The 20,183-nt window shown below is 50.3% G+C and overlaps 1 protein-coding gene across 5 annotated transcripts in view; it reads left to right on the forward strand.

Moving 5' to 3' along the window:
- robo2 (roundabout, axon guidance receptor, homolog 2 (Drosophila)) overlaps nt 1-20,183 on the forward strand; it is a 790,970-nt gene that overhangs the window by 690,638 nt on the left and 80,149 nt on the right. For 3 of the 5 annotated variants that reach the window (XM_070893255.1, XM_070893256.1, XM_070893258.1), the window contains 3 exons: nt 2,732-2,877; nt 11,688-11,948; nt 14,262-14,381. In XM_070893255.1, the coding sequence (XP_070749356.1) occupies nt 2,732-2,877; nt 11,688-11,948; nt 14,262-14,381 (527 nt within the window). The remainder of the gene's footprint in view (nt 1-2,731; nt 2,878-11,687; nt 11,949-14,261; nt 14,382-20,183) is intronic. The other 2 variants (XM_070893257.1, XM_070893259.1) reach the window with 1 other exon arrangement.

Below are 20,183 nucleotides of genomic sequence, written 5' to 3' on the forward strand. Positions count from 1 at the left end.
CTGTCGAGGGGTCAGTCACACAGTGAGGGGCCGCACTATCGAGGGGTCAGTCACACAGTGAGGGGCCGCACTATCGAGGGGTCAGTCAGTCACACAGTGAGGGGACCGCACTATCGAGGGGTCAGTCACACAGTGAGGGGCCGCACTATCGAGGGGTCAGTCACACAGTGAGGGGCCGCACTATCGAGGGGTCAGTCAGTCACACAGTGAGGGGCCGCACTATCGAGGGGTCAGTCAGTCACACAGTGAGGGGCCGCACTATCGAGGGGTCAGTCAGTCACACAGTGAGGGGCCGCACTATCGAGGGTCAGTCACACAGTGAGGGGCCGCACTATCGAGGGGTCAGTCAGTCACACAGTGAGGGGGCCGCACTATCGAGGGGTCAGTCAGTCACACAGTGAGGGGCCGCACTATCGAGGGGTCAGTCAGTCACACAGTGAGGGGGCCGCACTATCGAGGGGTCAGTCAGTCACACAGTGAGAGGGCCACACTATCGAGGGGTCAGTCAGTCACACAGTGAGGGGGCCGCACTATCGAGGGGTCAGTCAGTCACACAGTGAGAGGGCCGCACTATCGAGGGGTCAGTCAGTCACACAGTGAGGGGCCGCACTATCGAGGGGTCAGTCAGTCACACAGTGAGAGGGCCGCACTATCGAGGGGTCAGTCAGTCACACAGTGAGGGGCCGCACTATCGAGGGGTCAGTCAGTCACACAGTGAGGGGGCCGCACTATCGAGGGGTCAGTCAGTCACACAGTGAGGGGGCCGCACTATCGAGGGGTCAGTCAGTCACACAGTGAGGGGCCGCACTATCGAGGGGTCAGTCAGTCACACAGTGAGGGGGCCGCACTATCGAGGGGTCAGTCAGTCACACAGTGAGGGGGCCGCACTATCGAGGGGTCAGTCAGTCACACAGTGAGGGGGCCGCACTATCGAGGGGTCAGTCAGTCACACAGTGAGGGGCCGCACTATCGAGGGGTCAGTCAGTCACACAGTGAGGGGGCCGCACTATCGAGGGGTCAGTCAGTCACACAGTGAGGGGGCCGCACTATCGAGGGGTCAGTCAGTCACACAGTGAGGGGCCGCACTATCGAGGGGTCAGTCAGTCACACAGTGAGGGGCCGCACTATCGAGGGGTCAGTCAGTCACACAGTGAGGGGGCCGCACTATCGAGGGGTCAGTCAGTCACACAGTGAGGGGGCCGCACTATCGAGGGGTCAGTCAGTCACACAGTGAGGGGGCCGCACTATCGAGGGGTCAGTCAGTCACACAGTGAGGGGCTGCACTATCGAGGGGTCAGTCAGTCACACAGTGAGAGGGCCGCACTATCGAGGGGTCAGTCAGTCACACAGTGAGGGGGCCGCACTATCGAGGGGTCAGTCAGTCACACAGTGAGGGGGCCGCACTATCGAGGGGTCAGTCAGTCACACAGTGAGGGGCTGCACTATCGAGGGGTCAGTCAGTCACACAGTGAGAGGGCCGCACTATCGAGGGGTCAGTCAGTCACACAGTGAGGGGGCCGCACTATCGAGGGGTCAGTCAGTCACACAGTGAGGGGCCGCACTATCGAGGGGTCAGTCAGTCACACAGTGAGTCATACTGCACAGAGAGTGGACCTGCAGAAGACAATTACCTGCGTTTGATTGAATTTTGAAAAGGACCTTAATTTCTATTGCACCGTGGAAAGCCGTTAATGTTTGTTGGAGGTGAGCCTCGGAGTGACTGAGCCATACCTGTCGAGATGTTTAATGCCCTCCATATGTCAGGAAAGGAATTAGTGACAAAGACAAAACAGCTCATATTCATTTGTCAGATAGATGTTGGCTGCATTAATTAGACATTAGTAAACGAAGATGCTTGAGATTGGCGCGTCCCATTGGCTGCCTTCAAATTGCCTTGACCCCCCAATTACACTTAATCGATCACAGAGTAAGTGACTCATAGATGATGAATTGGTTGGGGATTGATCGGCTGCAATTGCCATGCTGCGGGGACAGTCGATTTAGATTGATGAAGGGATACACAGGGACTGCCTTAAAGATCCACGAGGGAGCTGGCTGACAGCTCCACCTCTGCCAGTCTGCAAAGAGCGACCGGACACTGCAGTCAGACTTCCCGTCATTATATTTCGCCATTATGTATCATGTCCCCCTTCCCCTCCCACCATCGGTGGCCGAGACCTTCAGCTCATCGGACCCCAAGCTCTGGAATTCCCTCCCTAAACCTTTTTGCCTCTCTCACCTCCTTTATGACGCTCCTTAAAACCGACCTCTTGGACCAAGCTTTTGGTCACCTGCCCTAATATTTTGGGGTGGCCTATTCGTGACTCCTGACCCACAGCGATGTGGTTGACTCTTAACTGCCCTCAGCGGTTCAAGAAGGCGGCTCACCACCACCTTCTCGAGGGCAATTAGGGATGGGCAATAAATGCCAGCGACGTCCACATCCCATGAACGAATACATTTTTAAAAATGTGGCTCAATGTCCCAGCTTTTTGTCGAGGCAAAATGGCGGCGTGAAAGGGTCGGGGGGTTAAGGTGCAACAAACCCAATTTTAGGGCTCACAACTGGAATAATGTCAAGGGTCAGCAGCCCTCACTGAGCATAAAGAGTCCCTCTTCGAATTAAAAATCACTGAATTACCCGTCAGCAGCTCCAGAGGATTGGAAAGGTTAAATCAGCGTGGAGTTATTTTTTTTCCTTTGTTAAATTTGCCTTCTTCTCCAATCGCAGCAGACCGGGCCTGTTAAATCCGGGCGAATCCAGCTATCCCTGGCTGGCAGACTCCTGGCCGGCCACCAGCCTGCCTGTAAACGGGAGCAGCAACGGGCCCACCGACCTGGGCGACCTGGGGGGAATGGGGAACTTCAATCGAGGAGGTGAGTCGACTCGGCCGAGGGAGGTGATGCGCTGCTCGTTGGGAGTCTGGGGGCGTTGATCGGGAAATTCCAGGCGCGTGGAGGACCGGACTTTGGACACCCAACGAGGATTGACAATGTGCCAATTTGTGATTGCTGACTGCCACTTCGCCTGGCTGGTTGACATGCAAACAATTAGCAAATCAACTGGTATGTTGGCCTTTATTACAAAAGGACTGAAGCATAAGAGTGAAGAAGTCTTGCTGCAGTTATATTATTGGCAAGCCCACACCTGAAGTATTGTGTACAGTTTTGGTCTCCTTACCTAAGGAAAGATATATTTGCCATTGAGCGAGTGCAACAGAGGTTCACCAGACTGGTTCCTGGGATGGGGGGGATTGTCCTATTAGGAGAGATTGAGTAGACTAGGCCTATATTCTCTAGAGTTTCAAAGAATGAGAGATGATCTCTTTGAACCATATAAAATTCTTCCAGGGTAGATGCTGGGACGATGTTTGCCCTGACAGGGGAGCCTAGAACTAGTTTCCATCAGATAGATGGGTCGGAGTGGAATTGCTCAGATGTTTTTCCCAAGGCTAGATAGTCCAGAACTGGAGGGCATAGTCTCAGGATAAGGGGTCGGTCTTTTAGGACTGCGATGAGGAGAAATTTCTTCACTCAGAGGGTTGTGAAGCTTTGGAATTCTCCACCCCAGAGGGCTGTGGATGCAAGGCTGAGATCGATAGATTTTTGAGCACTGAGGGAATCAAGGGAAATGGGGATTGGGCAGGAACGTGGAGTTGAGGTAGAAGATCAGCCACAATCTTCTAAAAGGTGGAGCAGGCTCGAGAGGCCTAATGACCGACTTCTGCTCCTATTTCTTCTGTTCTTAAATTGGCCTGGGGTTATCATCTGGTTTTTCGCCTCTCCCAGGAGATCAGATGGTTTTGGGTGAGGTGGAGAGAGTGTTTATATTCATTCCAGGATGTGGGCGTCATGGGCAAGGCCGGCATTTATTGTCCATCCCTAATTGCCCCTCGTGGAACCGCTGCAGTCCGTGTGGTGAAGGTGCTCCCACAATGCTGTTAGGGAGAGAGTTCCTCGATTTTGGCCCAGCGACAATGAAGGAACAGTCGCTATATTTCCAAGTCAGGAGGGAGTGTGAATAGGAGGGGAACATGGAGGTGGTGGTGTTCCCATGCGCTTGCTGCCATTGTCCTTCTAGGTGGTGGAGGTCGTGGGTTTGGGAGATGCTACTGAAGAACTAGTTGCTGCAATGCATCTTGTAGATGGTGCACACTGCAGCCACGGTGCGCCGGTGGTGGAGGGAGTGAATGTTGAAGGTGGTGGATGGGGGGGCCAATCAAGCGGGCTGCTTTGTCCTGGATGGTGTCCTGAGTGTTGTTGGAGCTGCACTCATCCAGGCAAGTGGAGAGTATTCCATCACACTCCTGACTTGTGCCTTGTAGATGGAGGAAAGGCTTTGGGGAGTCAGGAGGTGAGGCACTCGCTGTAGAATACCCAGCTTCTGACCTGCTCTTGTTGCCACAGTATTTATGTGGCTAGCCCAGTTAAGTTTCTGGATTTTGATGGTGGGGGATTTGGTGATGGTAATGTCGTTAAATATCAAGGGGAGGTGGTTAGTTGGTCATTGCCTGGCACTTGTGTGGAGTGAATGTTACTTGCCACTTATCAGCCCAAGCCCGAATGTTGTCCAGGTCTTGCTGCATGCGGGCATGGACTACTCCATTATCTGAGGAGTAGCAAATGGCACTGAACACTCTGCAGGTGATCAGCGAAGATCCCCACTTCTGACCTTATGTTGGAGGTGCGTTACCAGGCAGAAAATTAACATCGAGCCACATAAGGAGATGTTAGAGCAGCTGACCAAAAGCTCGGTCAAAGAGGTAGGTTTTAGGGAGCGTCATAAAGGAGGAGAGAGAGTTAGAGAGCGGCGAGGTTTAGGGAGGGAGTTCCAGAGCTCAGGGTCTCGGTCGCTGAAGGCACGGCCGCCAACAGTTGAGCGATTAAAATCAGGGATGCGCAAGGGGACAGAATTGAAGGAGCGCAGATAACTCGGAGGGTTGTAAGGCTGGAGGAGATTACGGATAGAGAGAGGGGAGGGGTGAGGCATGAAGTGATTTGAACAGGAGGATGAGAATTTTAAACTGAAGCCAGATGCTGAGCACCCCGCTGTGTGATTCCAACACTGTCGGTGTTGTTTTTATATATAAAGGATGGATTTACTCAGTGGATTGTGAAGGACATTCAGCACATCACAGATGGAGGCCGCATGGCGCTGGCTGTATATCATCTTCGATCTGCTGGTTCACGGACTGCACCTGGCCTGAAACACTTACATTCAGCATGACACGCTTATTCTTCATGTTGGATGTGGTCGTTTACAGACTTTCCTACGGGTGACTGATATTGAGTAGCTTGGGCCTCCAGTCTCTGGAGTTTCGAAGAATGAGAGGTGATCTCATTGAAACGTCTAAAATTCTTAGAGGGATTGACAGGGTAAACATAGAAACATAGAAAATAGGTGCAGGAGTAGGCCATTCGACCCTTCGAGCCTGCACCACCATTCAACAAGATCATGGCTGATCATTCACCTCAGTACCCCATTCCTGCTTTCTCTCCATACTCCTTGATCCCTTTAGCCGTAAGGGCCACATCTAACTCCCTCTTGAATATGTCTAACGAACTGGCCTCAACTACTTTCTGTGGTAGAGAATTCCACAGGTTCACCACTCTCTGAGTGAAGAAGTTTCTCCTCATCTCGGTCCTAAATGTCTTACTCCTTATCCTTAGACTGTGTCCCCTGGTTCTGGACTTCCCCAATATCGGGAACATTCTTCCTGCATCTAACCTGTCCAATCCTGTCAAAATGTTATATGTTTCTATGAGATTCCCTCTCATTCTTCTAAATTCCAGTGAATATAAGCCTAGTCGATTCAGTCTTTCTTCATATGCCAGTCCTGTCATCCCGGGAATCAGTCTGGTGAACGTTCGCTGCACTCCCTCTGATACGTCCTTACTATACAATATAAATGCACATGAGGCCCATGCTTGAGAGAAGGTCAGTCTGTGACCTGTCCTTTATTCCTTAGCACTCAAGTGATGGAAGTGGGTGGAGCTTCCCATTTTATACCTGAAGGTCCAGGTTAGGAGTGTCTCCCACAAGTTCACCACCTAGTGGTCATTATTCTCACAGTGTACAACGTAGGTCAGATTTAACACGGGTTACAATGCTGGCTGAATACATGACATCACCTCCCCCCCAAAGTCTTATTGGGATCACAGGTTGAGTCTCTCTGGTGGTTTATGCTCCCTTGTAGAGTGCCTGCGTTGGGGCTCCGTTTGTTGGATGCTGGCCTGAGTGTCTGCTGTTTGTGGTGCCTCAGGCCTATCCGGACTGCCCACAGTGACTGGGCTCTCCTCCCTTTGGTTCCTATGTTCGGTCACCTGTGGTGGAGTGAACTCTATATCGTGTTCTTCCTCTGCTTCTTCTATGGTGTTGCTGAACCTTCTTTTTGTTTGATCCACGTGTTTGCGGCAGATTTGTCCATTGGTAAGTTTAACTACCAAAATCCTGTTTCTCTCTTTGGCAATCACAGTGCCTGCGAGCCATTTGGGCCCTGCAGCGTAGTTGAGGACAAAAACAGGGTAATTTACATCAATACATCGCGCCCTCGCATTCCAGTCATGGTAGTCATATTGTGACTGGCGCCTGCTCTCAACAATTTCTTTCATGGTGGGGTGTATAAGGGATAACTGGGTTTTGAGCGTCCTTTTCATTAGCAGCTCTGCGGGTGGAACCACTGTAAGCGAGTGTGGTCGGGATCTTTGGCCAACAGGAAGCGTGATAAGCGGCATTGTAGGGAACCCCCTTGGATTCTGAGCATCCCCTGTTTGATTATCTGCACTGCTCGTTCTGCCTGGCCGTTTGAGGCCGGCTTGAACGGTGCCGTTCTAACATGGTTAATTTCATTGCCTGCCATGAAGTCCTGGAATTCAGTGCTTGTGAAAAGCACGGGCCATTGTCGCTGACCAAGATGTCCGGTAGACTGTGGGTGGCGAACATTGCCCGTAGACTTTCTACCATGGCAGAGGATGTGCTTGAATTTAAAATGTCACACTTGATCCATTTGGAGTAGGCGTCTACTACAACCAAAAACATTTTTCCCATGAAAGGACCTGCGTTAGTCCACATTGATGCGTGTCCAAGGCTTGGCGGGCCATGGCCAGAGGCTAAAGGGGGCTTCCCTGGGCGCATTGCCCAGCTGAGCACACGTGTTGCACCTGCAAACACAAAGTTCCAGATCTGCGTCTATCCCTGGCCACCAAACGTGTGACCTGGCAATTGCCTTCATCATGACAATGCCCGGGTGCTCATTGTGGAGTTCTCTGATGAACACCTCTCTGCCCATCTGGGGCATGACTACGCGGTTTCCCCACAGTAGGCAATCGGCCTGAATCGAGATTTCATCCCTGCGCCTGTGAAATGATTTAAATTTCTCAGGGCATGCCCTGTACGTGGCTGCCCAGTCCCCATTCAGGACACATTTCTTGACTAGAGACAATAGCGGGTCTCTATTTGTCCAGACTTTAATCTGACGGGCTGTCACGGGTGAGCCTTTGCTTCCGAAAGCTTCAACAGCAATGACCATCTCAGCAGCATGCTCGGTAGCCCCCTCAGTGGTGGCTAGTGGGAGCCTGCTGAGTGCATCAGCGCAGTTTTCGGTGCCCGGTCTGTGCCGAATTGTATAGTCATAGGCGGCTAATGTGAGTGCCCACCTCTGTATGTGGGCAGATGCGTTTGCATTTATGGCCTTGTTGTCAGCCAAAATGGACGTTAGAGGTTTGTGATCTGTCTCCAGCTCAAATTTCCTGCCGAACAGGTACTGGTGCATTTTCTTTACCGCATATACACTTGCGAGTGCCTCCTTTTCTACCATCCCGTAGCCCCGTTCTGCCTGGGACAGACTTCTGGAGGCATAAGCTACCGGCTGTAACTGACCCTTGGCATTGACATGCTGCAACACACACCCAACCCCATAGGACGACGCATCGCACGTTAACACAAGTTTCTTACATGGGTCATATAGCGTTAACAGATTGTTGGAACATAACAAATTGCATGCTCTATCAAAAGCCCTTTCCTGGCTGTCCCCCCAGACCCATTCGCGACCTTTGCGTAGGAGCACGTGTAGCGGCTCTAGCAGCATGCTCAATTTGGGAAGAAAGTTACCAAAATAGTTCAGGAGCCCCAGGAATGAACACAGCTCCATCGTGTTACGGGGTCTGGGTGCTCTCTGGATCACTTCTGTTTTGGACGCAGTAGGGCTGATCCCATCTGCTGCTACCCTCATCCCCAGGAATTCTACCTCTGGAGCTAGGAAGACGCACTTCGCCTTTTTCAGTCGCAGCCCTACCCGGTCCAGTCTGCGTAGCACCTCCTCCAGCTTGTGGAGGTTTTCTTCAGTATCGTAACCCATGATGAGGATGTCGTCCTGAAAAACCACCGTCCCTGGAATCGACTTGAGGAGGCTTTCCATATTTCATTGGAAGATCGCGGCGGCCGAGTGAATCCCAAACGGACATCTGTTGTACTCAAACAACCCCTTGTGTGCCGTGATGGTGGTCAGCTTCTTTGACTCACTCGCCAGCTCCTGGGTCATATAAGCTGAGGTCAGGTCCAATTTTGAAAAAAGTTTGCCACCGGATAGCATCGCAAAGAGGTCCTCCGCTCTCGGTAGCGGGTACTGGTCTTGGAGTGACACCCGATTGATGATGGCCTTGTTATTACCACATATCCTGACCGACCCATCCGTCTTGAGCACCGACACAATCGGGCTCCTCCAGTCACTGAATTCGACTGGCGAGATGACGCCTTCCCTCAGCAGGCGGTCCAATTCGCCTTCTATCTTTTCCCGCATCACGTACGGCACCGCTCTGGCCTTGTGGTGTACTGGCCTGGCGTCCGGGTTTATGTGAATCACTACCTTGGCCCCCATGAAAGTGCCGATGCCGGGTTGAAATACTGAGTCAATTTTGTCCAGGATCTGTGAGCATGATACTCGCTCCACAGAGGAAATTGCATTGACATCGCCCCATTTCCAGTTCATGACAGCAAGCCAACTCCTCCCCAATAGTGCGGGACCGTCCCCTGGGACAATCCAGAGTGGCAACCTGTTCTCCAAATCTTTGTGGGTCATGACTACCGTGGCGCTGCCTAGCACCGGAATGATCTGCTTTGTGTAAGTCCGTAGCTGTGCGTCAATCGGCGATAATTTTGGCCTCCTGGCCTTGGACGCCCACAACTGTTCAAACTGTTTGATACCCATCAGGGACTGGCTGGCCCCCCGTGTCTAGCTGCATTGATACTGGGATGCCATTGAGGAGCACTTTCATCATTATCGGTGGTGTCCTGGTGTATGAACTGTATACGTGCTCCACATGAACTCGCTGAACTTCAGCTTCCAGCGATTTCCCCCAGTGTTCATTTCTGCAGGTATTTTCCTCACCTCTGCAACTTCCAGCTGAGTGTGTGCCTCCACGCCTCCAACATGAGCTGTTGTTGGAAACAAAAGGTCTCTTGCCAGTCAATTGTCCCTGACTACCCCTGTGTGCGCCATTAACAGGTGTTGATGACCCCATTACTGGCCGCATTGTCCCTTGCAATGGCGTGAATCGTCATTCAGCTTGCCATTGTCTCTGTCGAACTCCCCCTCTGGGTTCAACTACATGTTGGGGCATGCCTGATTGCCCTTGTCTGCCTGGAGAACTGTGTGCTGCTTTAACAATGTCGAATCTCTGTCCCAACCATTCCTTAACACAGTATCTCTCGTCTGTTCTGCTAGTGGCCATGCTCGCGTGGTTTAAATCCCAGTTTCTTGTCGCCATTGATACGTCCTTACTACACAGTATAAATGCACACGAAGCCCATGCTTGAGAGAAGGTCAGTCTGTGACCTGTCCTTTATTCCTTAGCACTCAAGTGATGGAATTGGGTGGAGCTTCCCCTTTTATACCTGAAGGTCCAGGTTAGGAGTGTCTCCCACAAGTTCACCACCTAGTGGTCATTGTTCTCACAGTGTACAACTTAGGTCAGATTATACATGGGTTACAATGCTGGTTGAATACATGACACCCTCAATAGCAAGAACGTCCTTCCTCAGATTAGGAGACCAAAACTGTATACAATATTCAAGGTGTGGCCTCACCAATGCCCTGTACAACTGCAGTAAGACCTCCCTGCTCCTATACTCAAATCCTCTCTCTATGAAGGTCAACATGCCATTTGCCTTCTTCACCGCCAGATGCTGAGAGGCTGAGAGGCTGTTTTCCCTGGCTAGAGAGTCTAGAACTAGGGGGTCACAGTCTTAGGATAAGGTGTTGACCATTTAGGACTGAGATGAGGAGAAATTTCTTCACTCAGAGGGTTGTGAATCTTTGGAATTCTCTTCTCCTGTGTGAAATGTATTTGCTTCATGGGTTCTTTGCTTAAGAATTCATTGCTATTAAGAACTAGTTGGTTTATTAGCAAAGGTTTAACAAGCACACTACACATTACCAGTTCATCCACCAGGCTCACAACCACCTGCCTCATTGTGGATTGCCCCGAACCCAACTGGCTGGGGTTTTATTAAGTCTTGGGAACATCACGTGACTGGCTAAGCCACTCACAGCTCAACAACCCTGCACACCTATGAGCATACTCACGGGTGCGTAAGTAACACTGTGGATTCTCAGTCATTGAGTATATTCAAGGCTGAGATTTTTTGACCCGCAAGGAAATCAAGGGATTTGGGGATCGGGCGGGAAAGTGGAGTTGACATAGAAGATCAACCATGATCTTATTGAATGGCGGAGCAGGCTCGAGGGGCCGTTTTGCCTACTCCGGCTCCTAATATGTTTCTTGTTGATGTGGAGTATGACAAAGACACTCAACAAAGGCCTGTTGTGGAGAAAAGAACGGTCTATGCCAGTTCCTTAACTAGATGCTTTCCCAACGTTCTCATCGAAGACTTCAGGAGCTGCTTCTTTCATACAGAATTCTTTGCAAAGTCATCATTTACATTATCATTGGCCAGTCTTTCTATCGCATGACAATTTTTTTTCGCTTTGTGACAGATTGTTCAATTTTAACTTTGCTAATTGTTTCACATCCTCCTTGGGTATGAATATATGCATCCTGTATCCTGCCTCCTGCCACTAACAGGAATCTATTTCTTCGTTCTAAATAACAACAGGAAGCCACTCCCTAGGTCTACGACATTAGCTCTGAATAACAGGAATTGTATCACTGTCCTACAGTTGCACCTGCTAATTTCACCACATCAGCAAATTGTGTTTTTGCCTTCCTAATCGAAAACGTGTTTAACTTTTTAATTCCCGCTTCACTTGATAAAATGCAACATCCCCACCGACACCTGGGAGTCCCTGGCCAAAGACCGCCCAAAGTGGAGGAAGAGCATCCGGGAGGGCGCTGAGCACCTCGAGTCTCGTCGCCGAGAGCATGCAGAAAACAAGCGCAGGCAGCGGAAGGAGCGTGTGGCAAACCAGACTCCCCACCCACCCTTTCCCTCAACCACTGTCTGTCCCACCTGTGACAGAGACTGTAATTCCCGTATTGGACTGTTCAGTTACCTGAGAACTCACTTTTAGAGTGGAAGCAAGTCTTCCTCGATTTCGAGGGACTGACTATGATGATGATGATGATATAGAAATGCAAGATATTTCTTTTTTCTTATTTGTTTACCAAATCTCTCTCTCTCTCTCTCTGGGTGCTCTCACTCCCTCGCCCACCCTTTCTCCCGCCTGCAGGTCAGGGTGACAAGTCAGGCACCATGCTCTCCGACAGCGCTATTTACAGCAGCATCGACGTGACTACCAAGACCAGCTTCAACAGCCCGGGGCAGATGACGCAGGCCACCCCTTACGCCACCACCCAGATCCTGCACTCTAGCAGTATCCAAGAACTGGCCGTCGACCTCCCCGACCCCCAGTGGAAGGCCTCCATCCAACCCAAGCCGGACCTGACTGGGTGTGGTTACTCCCTGCCCGACCAGAGCAAGTTCAATAACGGTGAGTGGGAGAGCGGTGTCGCCCGGGGGTAAGTGCACATCGGCAGTGCGCGTTGCTTCGCTTGACAGACTAACTAGAAGGCTTTAACTGTACCCTAAACAATGAGTCTCACCATCCCTCCATTGCCCATTGCAATTTTTGCTTAAAGGAGAATTCATCAGCGCAATTGATTTCTAATTAGATTTTAACATCCTTGCCCAACATGTTTGAATCTTGATAGCGCGAGGAAACCAAGAGAATTCAATGGGAAATGTGAACGTGAGATGTTGGTTGAATTTGGATCAATCTACCCACCTTCTCCCCATATCCCCCAACCCCATTTACCCACCTTCTCCCCATATCCCCCAACCCTACCTACCCACCTTCTCCCCATATCCCTCAACCCCACCTACCCACCTTCTCCCCATATCCCCCAACCCCACCTACTCACCTTCTCCCCATATCCCTCAACCCCACCTACCCACCTTCTCCCCATATCCCCCAACCCCACCTACCCACCTTCTCCCCATATCCCTCAACCCCACCTACCCACCTTCTCCCCATATCCCTCAACCCCACCTACCCACCTTCTCCCCATATCCCTCAACCCCACCTACCCACCTTCTCCCCATATCCCCCAACCCCACCTTCTCCCCATATCCCCCAACCCCACCTCCCCACCTTCTCCCCATATCCCCCAACCCCACCTACCCACCTTCTCCCCATATCCCCCAACCCCACCTACCCACCTTCTCCCCATATCCCCCAACCCTACCTCCCCACCTTCTCCCCATATCCCCCAACCCCACCTACCCACCTTCTCCCCATATCCCCCAACCCCACCTACCCACCTTCTCCCCATATCCCCCAACCCCACCTACCCACCTTCTCCCCATATCCCCCAACCCCACCTACCCACCTTCTCCCCATATCCCCCAACCCTACCTCCCCACCTTCTCCCCATATCCCCCAACCCCACCTACCCACCTTCTCCCCATATCCTTCAACCCCAGAAAGAGATCATCTAGAATCATAGAATTTTACAGCACAGAAGCATCCCAGTCAACTCTGATCTGGATGCTGAGCCATAAAATTAGGGGTGGTGAACAAAAGTTTGTTAACAGAGGTAGGTTTTAAGGAGCGACTTCAAAGAGATGGTTGATGAGCAGAAAGGCAGAATTGGAGGAGCCTAGAGAGTTCGGAGGGTTGTCAGGCTGGAGGAGATTACAGAGTTAGGGAGGGACGAGGCCGTGGGGGATTCAAACTCGAGGATAAGAAGTTTTAAATCAAGGCGACGCCAGTATAGGTCAGCTCGCACAGTGGGGTGATGGGTGAGTGGGGCTTGGTGTGAGATGGGAGGCAGGCAGCAGAGTTTTGGATGAGCTCTGGTCTACTGAAGGTGGAACACTACAGACTCCAGCCCGGAAACTCTTCCGCTCCCTGGTGCTAAGATAGTGACAAACAGGGTGGTATTCACAGTGGGAGGTGGTGTTCCACAAGGATTAGTGCTGGGACCACTGCTGTTCACAGCGCTGTGTGCAATTTTGGTCGCCATATTATAAAAAGGATATAGCGGCACTGGTGAAGGGTGCAGAGAAGATTTACGAGGATGATACCAGAAATGCGAGGGTATACATATCAGGAAAGGATGAACAGGCTGGAAACCTTTTCTCTTGAAAAGAGAAGGTTGAGGGGTGACCTCATAGAGGTCTTTAAAATGATGAAAAGTTTTGATAGAGTGGATACAGAGAGAGTGTTTCCACTTGTGGGGAAGAGCATAACTAGAGGCCATCAATATAAGACAGCCACTGATAAATCCAATGGGGAATTCAGGAGAAACTTCTTTACCCAGAGAGTGGTGAGAATGTGGAACTCGTTGCCGCAGGGAGTGGTTGAAGCGAATAGTATCGATGCATTTAAGGGGAGGTTAAACAAACATATGAGGGAGATGGGAACAGAGGGTTATGCTGACAGAGTTAGATGAGGAAAGACAGGAGGAGGCTCGAGTGGAGCACAAATGCCGACATGGACTGGTTGGGCCGAATGGCCTGTTTCTGTGTCTGTATATCCGATGTAATCAATATTCGCCCGATGATAATAGATTACCAAGGTGGTTTGTTTTGTCGCTGAATGCCCTTGGATTAACCTTGAATGCTATTTGAATGCAAAATCAAGGGCCACCGATGGTGAGATTCAATTTTTAACCTTTCGAGCAGTTTATTTTTTTCCCTCTTAACCTCAGAAGCTTCTGCATTAACTGCATGTCCTTGCATGTGCTTGCGCCGTGAGCTAAAGCACCTGATGCTGCTGTGACTTTTACCCTTTGACCTTTAGCCCTGCTTTTCATCCCTGACTACCGATTGGCTGAGGGATTGTCTAACAGAATGCCTCACAACCATTCTGAGGACTTCAGCACCTCCAGCTCCCACAACAGCTCTGAAAGAAGTCTCTCAGGTTTGTCCTTAAAAACTAACACCAGCCTCTACCCCCTCGAAAACAGGTCTGTCGATGAGCGATTGAGCATGTTTCAACGTATGACAAGCTGTTCCTTGTGCACTTTCCTTGCTGTCAACCAAGATGTGGGACTTACAAGTAGATGTTATGCCGGAAACAAACGAACACAAGAAATAGGAGCAGGAGCAGGCCATTTGGTCCTTCGAGCCTGCTCTGCCATTAATGGCTGATCTTCGATTGTAACTCCACTATTGCGTCCTATCCCCATAGTACCCCAAATTCTAGCGATCTCAGTCTTGAATATACTCAACGACTGAGCATCCACAGCCCTCTGGGGCAGAGAATTCCAAAGATTCACCACTCTCTGAGTGAAGAAATTTCTCCTCATCTCAGTCCTAAATGGCCAACCCCTTATTCTGAGACAGTGACCCCTGGTTCTAGATTCCTCAGCCAGAGGCAACATCCTCCCTGCATTTACCCTGTCAAGCACCTTAAGGTTTTTAACGTTTCAATCAGATCACCTCTCATTCTTCTAAATTCTAGAGAATATAGGCATAGTCTACTCAATCTCTCTTCATAAGACAATTCTCCCATCCCAGGAATCAGTCTGGTGAACCTTCATTGCACTCCCTCAATTCCACAGATTTACAACCCTCTGAGAGAAAAAATTCTTCCTCATCTCAGTTTTAAATGACCCCTTATTCTAAGATCATGCTCCCTAGTTCTAGTCTCCCCGATCAGTGGAAACATCCTCTCTGCATCCACCTTGTCAAGCCCCTCATAATCTTATACATTTCAATAAGATCACCTCTCATTCTTCTGAATTCCAATGAGTAGAGGCTCAACCTACTCAACCTCTCCTCATAAGTCAACTCCCTCATCTCCGGAATCAACCGAGTGAACCTTCTCTGAACTGCCTCCAAAGCAAGTATATCCTTTCTTAAATATGGAAACCAAAACTGCACGCAGTATTCCAGCTGTGGTCTGGCCAATACCCTGTATAACTGTAGAAAGATTTCCCTGCTTTTATACTCCATCCCCTTTGCAATAAAGGCCAACATTCCATTGGCCTTCCTGATCACTTGCTGTACCTGCATACCATCCTTTTGTGTTTCATGCACAAGTACCCCCAGGTCCCGCTGTACTGCGGCACTTTGCAATCTTTCTCTTTTTAAATACTACGCCAGGTGCTTTCACCAGGGCCTTATATAATTGTAGTAAGATGTCTTTACTCCTATTCTCCAATCCCGTTGTAATAAAGGCAACATATCATTTATTTTTCTTTGAGAAAACATGATGGAACACTCCAGAACAGATGCCGAGCACTCCTTAGCTTGAAAGAAAGAAAGTGCCTTTCTCCACTTCAGGATGTCACAAGCCGCCTTACAGCCCAACCTTTTGAAGTGTAGTTGCTGTTGTAATGTAGGGAAACATGCAGCCAATTCACACACATCAGGCCCCCACAAGCAGCAATGAGATAATAACCAGATCATCTGGGTTTTTTTTAGCGATTTTGGTTGAGGGATAAATATTGGCCCAGGGCAATTAAAAATAATTGAGAGAGATGATGTGCAGTAGTGAACCGGTTATTAAACTTGAGTAGGTCATGAGTTAAATCACACTATCGAAAGTAAGTTGAATCTGATAACTTGTGGGGTGAAGTCGGATAAAAGAGACCATGAAAGCTGACGGATTGTCATGAATGGCCAATTGTAGTCTTGTGTGTTTCGAAGAATGAGAGGTGATCTCATTATAAAATTCTTAGAGGGCATGAGAGGGTAGATGCAGGGAGGATGTTTCCCCTGGCTGGGGAGTCTAGAACCAGGGGTCACAGTGTCAGGATAAGGGGTCGGACACTTAAGAATGAGATGAGGAAGAATTTCTTCACTCAGAGGGTGGTGAATCTTTGGAATTCTCTGCCCCAGAGGGCTGTGGATGCTCAGTCGTTGAGTATATTCAAGACAGAGGTCGCTATATTTTTGGGGATAAAGGGAATCGAGGGATATGGGGATCGAGCGGGAAAGTGGAGTTGAGGTAGAAGATCAGCCATGATCTTATTGAATGGTGGAGCAGGCTCGAGGGGTCGAATGGCCAACTCCTGCTCCTATTTCTTATGTTCTTATGCTTCATTAATGTCCTTCAGGGAAGGGAACCTGCCGAACTTACCCAGTCCAGGCCTACATGTGACTGCAGTCCCACACCAATGTGGCAGACTATAAACTGCTCCATTGGGGAGACTGAGCAAGCCACTCAGTTGTAAACTAAGTGAGAGAAAGCAAAAGACCCAGGGATGGGCAATAAATGCAGCTTTGTTAGCATCATCTACCTCCCCAAGATGATATTAAAAATAAGAGAAGGATGGGAAGTAATAAAGTGAGACCAGGCCTGGGTTATGAATGCCTGAAGATTGTAGAGGTAGGAATGTGGGAGATGAGGCCTTCCAAAATGTTTTCCAAATTCCTCTGTCCACTGTTTCATCGACCAATTTAATAACAGCGGACAGAGTGATTTTTAGCCCAACTCAGAAACCTTACTCAGAGAATCCACTGGTTTTGGATTGAAAAATGTCACACCGGTACAGTAGGGAACGTGCTTCTAAGATTGAGTAAACAGCACTGTGGGGAGGGAGCTTTACTCTGCATCTAACCCATGCTGTACCTGCCCTGGGAGTGTTTGATGGGACAGTGTAGAGGGAGCTTTACTCTGTATCTAACCCATGCTGTACCTGCCCTGGGAGTGTTTGATGGGACAGTGTAGAGGGAGCTTTACTCTGTATCTAACCCGTGCTGTACCTGCTCTGGGAGTGTTTGATGGGACAGTGTAGAGGGAGCTTTACTCTGTATCTAACCCTGTGCTGTACCTGCCCTTGAAGTGTTTGGGACAGTGTAGAGGGAGCTTTACTCTGTATCTAACCCGTGCTGTACCTGCCCTGGGAATGTTTAATGGGACAGTGTTGAGGGAGCTTTACTCTATATCTAACCCGTGCTATACCTGCCCTGGGAGTGTTTGATGGGACAGTGTTGAGGGAGCTTTACTCTGTATCTAACCCGTGCTGTACCTGCCCTGGGATTATTTGATGGGACAGTGTTGAGGGAGCTTTACTCTGCATGTAATGCCTGTTTTACCTACCCTGGGTGTGGTGATGGGATAGCATAGACGGCGCTTTACTCTGCATGTAATCCGTATTGTAGCTGCACTGCGAGTGTTTGAAGTGAACTCTGGGTGTTTGAAGCAACAAAGAGTTGTAGACCATAACTTGCTAACGAAGAGGCCGCGGTAATGTGTGACATTCTGTGAAGCTTGCCCCAATTCATCATGTAAATGACTTGCTGTGTGCAATCAGTGAATCCTTTTCAATTGCTGGCACTAATGTAAACATCGTTCCCTCGTGGTGATTCCATCGCTCCAGCCCCGGATCGGACCTTGCTCTCCGTTAATTGTCCTTTGCGTTCTTTGCTTAAGAATTCATCGCAACACATTGCTATTAAGAACTAGTTGATTTATTAGCAAAAGGTTCAACAATTACACTACACATTACCAGTTCAACTATTTTAGTTGTGCACTTTAAACAAATGCCCCCCCGCAAGGGGTGTCACACTCTCCAAAATATATTTTTTTACAGTGCCCCTTTTTTTGGGGGGGTTGGTGGGTGGGGTTTCGGGCACCAAAAACAGAAATTACACAAGTGCCCCCTGGCTAAAAGGGGGGGGTGTGGGGGGCACTAAAACCGGCAAATTCAACAAATTAAACTTTAAACTTAAATGATCAAATTAATGATGATGCACTCCAGTCCCTCCGGCGCCCACCTCTCGCGGAAGGCCACGAGCGTACCGGTGGACACCGCGTGCTCCATCTCCAGGGACACCCTGGCTCGGATGTAACCACGGATGAGAGGTAGGCAGTCGGGCCGAACGGCCCCCAGGCATGAGTTCCTGTGATTGACAAGTCACACCTGGGGCTTGTCACCATTCATCTTGTGGCTCCGCCTTCTCCTTCGACCATCTCACACTTCTTCACAAAATGAACCCCCCCCCCCGCCACCCCCCAATAGGGGAAGCAGGCAGCCGGTCCAGGCAACCAACACCTGCGGACAGAGGGAGTAAAACAGACATGTCAACGTTGCGGGCGGGTCCCGTTGCCTGGCCTGAAACGGCTGGCTGTCTGTCCCTGCACAGATGCTGCCGGACTGGACTGGCTGAGTTCGCCCGCCGTTTCCAGTTTACTGATTCACATCTCCAGAATTCGCAGTATTTTAATTCCCCCTTGCTTCGTGCTTCCCGCTTTTCTCTTGCTTAATCTTCGGTGGCAGCAATAAATGGGCCCTGGAGAACACGCACCTCCATTTTGCACACCGCCCGGTTTCTTTTACACAGGAACAGGAGGAGGCCCATTCAGCCCCTCGAGCCTGTTACACAGGAACAGGAGGAGGCCCATTCAGCCCCTCGAGCCTGTTACACAGGAACAGGAGGAGGCCCATTCAGCCCCTCGAGCCTGTTACACAGGAACAGGAGGAGGCCCATTCGGCCCCTCGAGCCTGTTACACAGGAACAGGAGGAGGCCCATTCAGCCCCTCGAGCCTGTTACACAGGAACAGGAGGAGGCCTATTCAGCCCCTCGAGTCTGTTACACAGGAACAGGAGGAGGCCTATTCAGCCCCTCGAGCCTGTTACACAGGAACAGGAGGAGGCCATTCAGTCCCTCGAGCCTGTTACACAGGAACAGAAGGAGGCCCATTCAGTCCCTCGAGTCTGTTACACAGGAACAGGAGGAGGCCTATTCAGCCCCTCGAGCCTGTTACACAGGAACAGGAGGAGGCCATTCAGTCCCTCGAGCCTGTTACACAGGAACAGGAGGAGGCCTATTCAGCCCCTCGAGCCTGTTACACAGGAACAGGAGGAGGCCATTCAGTCCCTCGAGTCTGTTACACAGGAACAGGAGGAGGCCCATCCAGCCCTTCGAGCCTGTTACACAAGAACAGGAGGAGGCCATTCAGCCCCTCGAGCCTGTTACACAGGAACAGGAGGAGGCCCATTCAGCCCCTCGAGCCTGTTACACAGGAACAGGAGGAGGCCCATTCAGCCCCTCGAGCCTGTTACACAGGAACAGGAGGAGGCCATTCAGTCCCTCGAGTCTGTTACACAGGAACAGGAGGAACATTCAGCCCCTCGAGCCTGTTACAAAGGAACAGGAGGAGCCCATTCAGCCCTTCGAGCCTGTTACACAGGAACAGGAGGAGGCCCATTCAGCCTCTCGATCCTGTTACGCAGGAACAGGAGGAAGTCATTCAGCCCCTCGGGCCTGTTACACAGGAACAGGAGGAGGCCCATTCAGCCCCTCGAGCCTGTTACACAGGAACAGGAGGAGGTCATTCAGCCCCTCGAGCCTGTTCCGCCATTCAAATTAGATCACCGCTGATCTGTATCTTAACTCCATCTACCCGCCTTGGTTCCGTAACCCTTAATACCCTTTGTCTAACAAATATCTATCAATCTCAGTTTTGCAATTTGCAATTGACCCTCAGCTTTTTGGGGGAGAGAATTCCAGATTCCCACGGCCCCTTTGTGTGAAGAAGTGCTTCCTGACATCACCCCTGAATGGCCTGGCTCTAATTTTAAGGTGACGCCCCCTTGTTCTGGACTCCCCCCACCGGAGGGAATAGTTTCTCTCGCTCTACCCTATCGAATCCTTTAATTGTCTTAAACACCTCGATCAGATCATCCCTTAATGTTCTAAACTCAAGGGAGTACACGCCCAGTCTGTGCAACCTGCCCTCATAATTTAAACCTCTATCATTGAAACCGG

This window comes from Pristiophorus japonicus, chromosome 11 (genome assembly GCF_044704955.1).
Source record: "Pristiophorus japonicus isolate sPriJap1 chromosome 11, sPriJap1.hap1, whole genome shotgun sequence".
In the NCBI taxonomy this organism is placed as follows: Eukaryota; Metazoa; Chordata; class Chondrichthyes; family Pristiophoridae; genus Pristiophorus; species Pristiophorus japonicus.